A 9,894-nucleotide genomic window follows, 5' to 3' on the forward strand; every position below is an offset into this window, starting at 1 on the left:
TGTGGATCTTAATTTATTTGTACTTTGCTTTGAAAATAAGTAATTTTCAAAATAAGTTCGCTTTGAAAAAAATCTTTGCATCTCATATTATACTCTTTTCTTTGTTAAATCCGTTCACTAAGCTTTGGCTCAATCATATTATTTTTTTTGTCTTATACGACATGTGATCAATGGGCGTTGGGATCGAGTGAAGAGTGTAGAATTTAAGTGGACTTAGCACCTTTGACTTAGGGTAGTGATAAATCCAACACCAAAATTGATAGATCCACCATTTTCATGCAATACTGTGTTGTACAGTACAATACAGTAATGCATGAAAATGGTGGATCTATCAATTTTGGTGTTGGATTTATCAACACCCTTTGACTTAAAGTTTTTCAAACATAGTACTTTTAGTTTAATATCGATTAACTTTGACTTTGACTATGGTTTGACTTTGAGTAAAGTTAATGCTATTTTGCCTTTTAAGTTTCCTTTTATACCATTTATTAGGCTTCGTAAGATACGGACGTTACATAAATATTCACTTCGTTTCAATTCTAGCTATTTTTCACTATTTCTTTTTTAGATGTCCAAAATTTATTGTCCATCTCAATAAATGGAAAATAATAATGTGATAAGGTTCTTTTGTACCGTACTTTATACATGTAAAACAATAAGATATGTAAAAAGAAAAATTGGAAAGTAAAAAAAAGGATAATTGACGGTTACTATTTCTTAAACTATGAATTTTTTTTGTTTGAAGAATACTCCGTACTATAATAGCTTCTTGGCCCGGGCCAACAATGTCTATAGCATGAACCTATTAAATACAGATTTCAAAAGCAATATGACGTCTGTATATTCTGCAACAAGATCTACAAATTAACAGCAGATTGCAGATTCACATAATAATTACTCTAATAACTAATAATGTGTCAAATTTTTACAACATACACATGATTCATGAAACCCACTTTATTTCTCTCTTGCTGCACCCAGCCCTGACCAAATTTAATATTTTAGATTAAATATAAAATAAAATAAATGAGCGGAAACTGAGATGTTCTTTTCGGCGATTTCAAATTACATATTTTTTGAACGTTTGAAACTTTGGCAATACCAGTAGGCCCAAACCATTTTTTCCATTATAATATCCGGAAACTACAAAATAGTAGATACACAGCTGATTTAAATAGAATACGGTATACGGTGAACGTATTGCAAAAGACTGAACATAAACATCTTAGGTCACTCCCTATCGTAACTAAACTATTCATCCTTTTAACCTTCCACATCAGCGCCACATCAACACCAATATTCTATAACTAACTCATAACTAAACACTCCTTATCATGGCTAAAACAATACTCCTCTTAATATACAACGTACAAGCAATAAAGCATCAAGTCCAATAATAAAAAACCACTGAACCCGCAATTCCTATAACTAACATAAACACTTCCATTAAATCTATGGTGAATGCGGGTAACTAATCCGTACCTATGGTTCATTACGGTAACTACGGGTAATGAAACCATAGGGAGTGGTCTTAGCGCACCAAGAGAATTAAGCCTATCGATGTCGCTACCGGGTACCCGTTATACGAAAAAGGATATCAGGCATTCAGGCTGGACAGTAAGCCCTTCATGCCAAGATGATACGTAAGCCCTACACACACGATAGTATACACATATGTCATTGATGTGTCACGTACACGTAAGCCTCATACGTGAGCCTTGAAAAGTTCAAACCCAATTTCCAATATTGACCAGCCCATCAAATGATGGCACGTCAGCATGGTCATTGGTCATACCATCAAGTACAAACTCTAATGCATGCCTATAAGACCAATTTTAACGCGGCGTCAGAGGGGTCCCGTCAGACCCGCTGGCATTGGGTGACGCCCCTAGTGGGGCGTTACCACTGACGCTTGAGGGGCGTTAGTCAAGTTTTTCACGGAAGGGTGAGGCAGCGTCAGGTACACGTGTCAGTCTCGGATTGGCTGAAAAATAAAGCCGTTGGCTAACGGCTATTTTTGTGTTTTTTTGATTTTTTTTTTTAATTCTATATATTTTTATCTATATAAACCCATACATTCTACACTTTTAACACACCATTTTCCTTTATTTTTCTTTCATTTCTATCAATTAAATCATACAATTTTCTCTCATAACTATCAATTATTTTTCTTTCATGGCATCGTATTTACTTAGTTACGATTTCGATTCGGAAGACGAGCGTATTATTGCACTAATTCAACATTTAGAAGATGATGATGACGAAGTCGAATCCGAGCGTGTTCCAAGATCACGAATTTATATTCCAAGAAATCGTGAAGAAGCCGGAGAAAACTTATTGAAGGATTATTTTAGTGACACACCCGTGTTTCCGCCATATAAATTTAAAAGGCGTTTTCGTATGCGGATTGAACTATTTCTCCGAATATCGCAAGGTATTTCTAATTTCGATTCTCATGATACTCCCGAGCATTTTAGATTTTTTAGGGAACGTTTTGATGCTATCGGTCGGCCGACTTTTACAATATTGCAAAAAATGACTTCGGCTCTACGCCAATTGGCTTATGGAACTACCGCCGATATGTTTGATGAATATTTAAAAATGAGTGAGCAAACCTCAATACTTTGTTTAGATAACTTTTGTAAATGTATTATTACATTATACAAAGAACGTTACATGAGATCTCCCAATACATACGATGTTCAACGATTATATAGTAAACATGAAGAGAAACATGGTTTTAAGGGTATGCTCGGAAGTATTGATTGTATGCATTGGGAGTGGAAGAATTGTCCCGTTGCTTTGAAGGGACAATACACTAGGGTGATCACAAGAAACCTACCATTATGCTTGAAGCAGTTGCTTCGTATGACTTGTGAATTTGGCATGCATTTTTTGGAATGGCGGGTTCCAACAATGATATAAATGTTTTGAATCAATCCTATGTTTTTGATAAACTTAAAAAGGAAACATCTCCACTAGCACCATTTGAGGTAAACGGTAATCAGTACACAAAAGGCAATTACCTAGCCGACGGTATATATCCTGACTGGGCTACTCTAGTCAAAAGTTTTGCGTGTCCGACAGATGATCCAAGGATTAAGTTTACTAGGTTTCAAGCTAGTGCCCGAAAGGATGTAGAGAGGGCACTTGGGGTTCTTCAAGGTCGATTTCATATTTTAAGTTTAGCAGCACGCACTATGTCGGTAAACAAGATGAGGAGAGTTATGGACTGTTGTATCATATTACATAATATGATTTTGGAGGATCAAGGATTTGCGTTAAGTGATTGGGAGGAAGAGTTCATTACCGAAGATATGGAGAATCGTCCAGAACGGATACCGAATAGAGGACGGGATCAAGACGTTATCATCCGAGAAATAAGAGATAGGACGGTGCACGACCAACTAACCGATGATCTAGTTGAGCATATTTGGAACCTTCCGTCCGCATTCCGCACCATGAATGGTTAAATTTATGTAATGGTTAAATTTTATGTAATGGTTAATTTTTATATGTTTTTAATTATATGTAATATAATATAATTTGTATGCATAATAAAATAAAAAAGAAAAAGAAAAAATAAAACTGATGGGACCTATTTGACACTGGAGGAGCGTCAGGGTTATTTTGGTGTCAGAGGGTGACACTGCCACGTCACAGGCAGATTGCACTTTTTGGCCAAAAAGTGGACAATCTGCATGTGACGTCACAGGCAGGGTTATTCATGGTCTAAATAGTATCATGTACTGTTTAATTAATACACGGTTCATTTAACACGCATTGACTTTCATTAGTACTCACCGACATTCTATGAATTATAGCACTCGATCTCTCACGTACTTTTCTCTCCAGAACCATAGTAGAGTTAACCACTCGATATCTCACGTACTGATCTTTCTCCATAATCATGGTAGAGTTCCCAAACCGAATCGAATATAGCAAACTGATTGTTCAGCTACATTCGTAGATTTCAGATTACAATCTAGGTATGCAGGTTTATCATTGAATATTATATATACATGTAACGAATCTAGAGGGTAAAACAAAAATTGTCTTACAGACGTTTTTTCTAGCGAAAAAACGTAATAGTATTGAACGAATTCAAAGATCAACAAGCACAATTAATATTGAACGAACGATGTCACTTTAGAACTTAAACTAGCTAGTAAAATAAAAGATCTTCAAGAAAAGGCAAACCTATATTTCTATGACGAGAAGCCGTTATGTATTGAACAAATCAATTCCATTATTTCTTGTAACTATTTTAATAACGAGAATATTACTTAATTACCATAATAGTTTCCCTTGAATACTTTCCTTATTACAATCATAAAAGTTAAATAAGTAGCCGTTACACATTTGCCTCAAAATACAATATTTGAAGATTAAACGCAAATCTTCCATTAGATTTCTATAAGATATTGAGAGTAGATTTTCATTTTTTTAAGATCATATATATTTCACAAGATTCCTCTAATGACTTCCGCTTGTAATCGTTTCAGGCGAAAAGGTTATCTAGGTTGCATTTTCGCACAATATTTTCCAGCCAATAACCCTCTAAGATTCGCTTGTGTTCATAGAATTTATGGCACTAAGAAAGTCGACATGATGTTTGAGTTATGTACCAACTATCGCATGTAAAATATTGTTTTACCTTACATATCATGGTCTTTTAGATTTAGATGAAACGTATATGTCTAGTATATTGTTGATTCTATCTTATTATTGAGATACGTAAGATTTTCCAGTTCAACTACGAGTTGACGCAATGGTCATTGTATTACGAGGCCAAATGTATACAAGATCCTTGGCATCTTTCCCATATCATTTGAGGGTAAAGGGGATGGGGGGTTTTACTTGGCCGTGTCCTTGGATCGGTTTCAAGGTTTCCTCCCGAGCAGCGATGGGGACGGGGTTATTATCGCTGCATCGACATAGTCAAAACGGGAGATGATCGCAACGGGTGGTTTAGTCCCTCTCAGGTGATCCCAATCGCTGTCCAAAAAAAAATTTGTATACAAGATCCTGTGTATACGGATGTATTCTGGAATAATATCATTTTTGCAACAACTCCTTAACGCTTAAAGCCATAGCGGATATTTGCTTTTGCTTATGCTTCTAACGTTGCATTTGCCAAACCCACATCAAGTGCGGGTGAGTCGCTGGTTCAAGAAAATGGCATTGATCACGGTCTAGTTGACACTTCTAATCTATGGGACATGTACAATTTATTTATGACTAAAAACACCAAATATAGGTTTAAAATAACAATCATTACACTCTTGAATAAAAATTGTCGCCATAATAAGTAAGGGTAGCCGGGACATATTTTTCGTCTGTAAACTAAATTCAAAATATAGTGCATAAAATACAAATACAAACCTAAATTATAAAGAAACCGCAAAAGGAATGATAGGGTCCAATTTAAAAGCGCCCTTAAAAATTTCACAAGCTAAAATGAAATTGTGTCCATCCTCTAGCAACTCCTTAGCTTTTATAACCATAGTCCCACCTCATATAACCATGTAGTGCAGACCATCACTTAACTCAGTCACCAACCCAAGTTGCCAAAATTATAAGATCCGCGAGCTAACCATTTCAGACTGATCTAACCAGATAGCCCGGCCTTGGTTCTTAAGTGCTCCTTGAAACCCATAATATCACCATTCCACCGCGTTATAGTCTGATTTTCACACACCCAAATCTCACGGGCTACCTGGTTTATGAGCCGAAAGTCGTGGCTGACAAGCACCATTCCACCGTCCCATTCATTCAGGGCCTCGGCTAACGAGTCAATGGTCTCGATATCCAAATGATTGGTAGGCTCATCCAAAAGTAGCATTTGTGGTTGCCTATAGGCTAACCAGGCAAATATCACACGGCTCTTTTGACCATCTGACAAGTTCTTCATTGGCATGGTTTGGGCTTTACCAGTGAGCCCGAATCGACCGATAGCAGCCCGCATCTTCTCCTCTTCGTTTCCTGGATACTCTCTCATCATATATAACAAAGCCGACAGGTCAAGGTCAAGTTTTTCAGCCAAATGTTGGTGGTATTGAGCGATTCTCAAATGGTTGTGACGCTTAACCATGCCCTCGAGAGGAGTCAATTCCCCTGTCATCAGCTTCAGAAGCGTACTCTTACCAGCTCCATTGGGTCCCACCAACGCGACACGTGAATCAAGATCAACTCCAAAGTCGAGACACTTGTAAATGAGGTTATCCGGTGTGTAACCAAACTTGACCTCCGAAAACTGAAGGACAGGTGGTGGAAGCTTCCCAACATCAACAAACCGGAACACCAAAACGCTGTCTCGAACCACTTTTTCAGTCAGCCCACCACGTTCCATCTTAGCTAAAGTTTTCTCCTTACTCTGAGCCTGACGAGCCAGTTTCGCAGACCCATGCCCAAACCGGGCTATGTATTCCTTCATGTTAGCAATCTGGTCCTGCTCCCATTTGTACTGTTTCATCTGATTTTCTTCGAGTTCTGAACGGGTCTGAACATATTGGTCAAAATTACCTGTATACATCTTTAACGTCTTACTTTGCATGTGAATTATGTTGGTGCAGACACCATTCAAGAAATCTTGTGAGTGAGAGACAACAACGAGAATGCGCTCGAACTTCTGTAGGGTTTCTTCCAACCACACACAAGCTTCAAGATCTACAAAACATTCGCAATAAATCGTTAGTATCATCCAAAAATCACAACTTTATAGAGTTTACAGGTATTTCTTAGGATTCCAACACAAATTACTAGTCCTATTTCTTTGATTTTGTTGTTGTAATGAAGAATCAATAACTAACCAAGATGATTTGTGGGCTCATCAAGCAACAAGATGGTTGGGTTCATAAACAGAGCACGTGCCAAAGCAATACGCATTCTCCAACCACCAGAAAAGTCTCGTGTTTTCTTTGCTTGCATCTGCTTGTTAAAACCAAGACCATTTAAGATCTCAGCTGCACGTTTTTCAGCGGTGGCAGCATCCATAGCATCCAACCGTTCATAGATACGGTCAAGGGCATCACCACCCCCAGCATCCTAAATCCACAAATAAAGTAAGAATATATCAAGATCAACTATACTAATCGCTAAATACTCTAATCTTTTAGAATAAAATTGGTACCAGTGCGGCCAAACGCTCAACTTCTGCCTCTAATTTCAGTCTCTCGTCATCACAGTTCATTACAGCCTCAAGTGAAGACAGATCTGAAGCTTCGATTTCTCTTGTAAGATGGAATATATCCATGTGTTCAGGGATAGGAAGTTCTCGCATTCCAATAGAAGTAAGAAGAGTCGATTTCCCACAACCATTCAATCCAAGCAGACCGTAGCGTCTAAAGGATAAAAATAATTAACAATGTACAAAAATAAAATAAGTTTTAAAAACAATTCAAAATAAAAAAAGTTATGCACACCTCCCATAGTTCAGCTCCAGCTCAGAATCAACAATGAGATCATGCCCATGGAAAGTAAGTGACAGCGACTCTATCTGCAATCACAACTTACAGGTCACATTACACATTCGCATAAGTGATGCAAAACATTGAAATTTAGAATTTAAGATTTAAGATATACGGAGTAATTAACAAAGTTCCATACGATGATATCAATGATTTATATTTGTATAACACTTTCATCAAAAAATGAGACCAATAATCGAGATACCTTTAGCAAAGTACCATTAATTGGATCATTGAGACATCTATAACTAAATTAAGTAAACTCCATAACACAAGGTAAGGATCCAGAACCCGCTAATGCATTGTTTCACGATCAGATGATACAGAGATGTTCTTACTGTATATGGTCATGATGAGAATTTTCTGATAATTACGTTACAGTAACAATGTAATATAGGTTCCACACGTAAACCCCTAATGCATTAATCGGACACTAAATAACCTTCCAGTTTAATTCTTATGTGATGATGAAAACGTATAGAAAAGTTCTTGATATAAGAGGCAATACATTGAGCTTTCGAATTGATATGTTCTGGTAGTAATATACGGAGTAATAAAGTTCCAAACATATCCCTCATTCCATAACCTATTACAAACAACTTCTATAAAAAAACAAATCCTCAATCCAAGAATGGGAGGAGAGAAACCAAAACTAAATCAAAGCTATTAAGCACTATGATAACCATCACCAACAACAGTATATTTTTCTTAACAAAAGACATCTCGCTAGACTAAAAAGTAACACTTCTCAATACAAACACCTAATGAGTAATGATATGCAGCATAAATTAAACCTTAAATCCTTATATTAGCATCATAAATACTTAATGATACAAGCATAATAGCATATAGAATCAGTTACACGAACAAACAACAAAAATTGGTACTTCTTAATATCTTAATCTTAATACAATTAATACAAAAACATTGAATGTATATTATCAGCAATCATACCTAAAAACCATCAACATTACAACTTTAATAAATTATTAATAAATAAATAATGTTAAATCTCTAAAACTGTGTATACTAACATATTCATTAATTTATATCCAGTAAGCAAATACATCAATTGAAATCGGTTAACATAAACATCGAATTTTGATTTTATAAATTGTCTTACCCTAATATCACGAGACAAGGGATGAGAGCACAGCACACCAGTACACGTACGGTCAGAAATAACAAGAGATCCCATTCCGTTTGACAAATTATCAGTACTTGAACTGCCGTTCATCCCAATCGCCGCCGCTTTCGCCGACGTGGCGGCGGCCGCAGCCTTACCTCCTCTTTTAGCAGCGGCGGCTGCCTTCTTCTGTAGCGCCTTCTTTTTACTCGCATCTGACACCATCTAATACAAAAAGAATACAAAAAACATTACATTTACAAGCAAATCAATTTAATAAATTAAATAATCAATTAAAACAGTCAGAAACCCTAGAAATTAGGAATTGGATTAGATCGGTACCTTGAGATTGGAGATTGAAAGATCTAGGGTCTGATTGACGGTGAATTTAAAGTTCGCCGTCGGCCGGAAATTGTAGAAGTGAAAATTGGGGCCTCAGATGATATGAGGGTTTGAGAGAAGCGGTAAATTAGGCTTACGATATTATATATAGTGGGGGTGTTTGGAAATGGGGATTACACGTGTTGTATTTTTTAGTTAGAATCTCCCAAACTAAAGATACGTATCTGGAAACAAAGATATTCTTGTGAGGTACAATCAGTGTTGCAACCCGTCTCGAGCCGTAGTGACATTCGTTGCAACGGTTTAGTGACTAGTTCGTTCTGTATCGAAGAAAACTGTCTAATATGACAGTCAACGGTTAAAATTCGGGTCAAAGTCGGTCAGAATTCATAAAGGCTAAAAAGTCGCTAAAATCGGTCAAATTTGTCGTATTTTACTTTGAACTTTTTGTTTAAATTAACAGTGATAGCGATTATGGGTACAAATTAATCAATTGAAGTTTTTGGCTTTAAAATATGTATACATATATATATTTATATACTTATATATTTAAAGTCAACTTTGGTCAACGTCCGTCTCGACCCCCCCCGGTCTCGAACATCTCGACCTTTTTAGGATCCAACCGACTCGACTCCGTCTCACGTCTTTTGCAACCTTGGGTACAATAGTAATTAATTTCTTGATTAATTATTTGTGACCAAATAATTAATCTATTTTTTATAGCCCAAATCCAATAAACCAATAGATTTAGGAAATTTGGGTCGGCTAACTAGCAAGCTCATTGGACTTTCGGTTTATTTGAGATGAAAAAGGTTAGATCGGCGGGGAACCTTTAACCCCGTGCACCCTTTGGATGCCAACTGCCTACCGGGTCGTGTGCAGTCCCAGGCAAGTGTGGTCGGAACCAACCCCTGTTCCAGCGCCAAGCACAAATGGTGGCCGATTCAAGAATCGAAC

At 36.9% G+C, this 9,894-nt stretch overlaps 2 protein-coding genes across 2 annotated transcripts; one reads left to right on the forward strand and one right to left on the reverse strand.

The window, feature by feature from the left end:
- The first annotated feature begins 2,175 nt into the window (after positions 1–2,175).
- LOC139854709 (uncharacterized) lies at positions 2,176–3,473 on the forward strand. The gene is made up of 2 exons (XM_071843996.1): positions 2,176–2,823; positions 2,967–3,473. The coding sequence occupies exons 1-2, from the start codon at positions 2,176–2,178 to the stop codon at positions 3,471–3,473; spliced, it is 1,155 nt and encodes a 384-aa protein (XP_071700097.1).
- A 1,784-nt stretch (positions 3,474–5,257) lies between these two features.
- LOC139851884 (ABC transporter F family member 1-like) lies at positions 5,258–9,075 on the reverse strand. Its single transcript, XM_071841074.1, has 6 exons — positions 8,938–9,075; positions 8,593–8,820; positions 7,425–7,498; positions 7,133–7,343; positions 6,813–7,047; positions 5,258–6,669 (listed from the first exon to the last, which is right to left on the reverse strand). Exons 2-6 carry the CDS (start codon positions 8,818–8,820, stop codon positions 5,612–5,614), a joined length of 1,806 nt encoding a protein of 601 aa, XP_071697175.1. The 5' UTR covers positions 8,938–9,075; the 3' UTR covers positions 5,258–5,611.
- Between the last annotated feature and the right edge of the window lie 819 nt (positions 9,076–9,894).

This window comes from Rutidosis leptorrhynchoides, chromosome 6 (genome assembly GCF_046630445.1).
Source record: "Rutidosis leptorrhynchoides isolate AG116_Rl617_1_P2 chromosome 6, CSIRO_AGI_Rlap_v1, whole genome shotgun sequence".
NCBI lineage: Eukaryota > Viridiplantae > Streptophyta > Magnoliopsida > Asterales > Asteraceae > Rutidosis > Rutidosis leptorrhynchoides.

Excerpts from the sequence above, each read along its gene's own strand:
- LOC139854709 (XM_071843996.1), top strand. The coding sequence starts at position 2,176 with ATGGCATCGTATTTACTTAGTTACGATTTCGATTCGGAAGACGAGCGT. Across the intron at positions 2,824-2,966 it reads TGAAGGGACAATACACTAGG|GAAACATCTCCACTAGCACC; the intron begins GTGATCACAAGA and ends AAACTTAAAAAG.
- LOC139851884 (XM_071841074.1), bottom strand. The coding sequence starts at position 8,820 with ATGGTGTCAGATGCGAGTAAAAAGAAGGCGCTACAGAAGAAGGCAGCC. Across the intron at positions 7,499-8,592 it reads CCTTGTCTCGTGATATTAGG|ATAGAGTCGCTGTCACTTAC; the intron begins GTAAGACAATTT and ends TTGTGATTGCAG. Across the intron at positions 6,670-6,812 it reads TGAGCCCACAAATCATCTTG|ATCTTGAAGCTTGTGTGTGG; the intron begins GTTAGTTATTGA and ends AATGTTTTGTAG.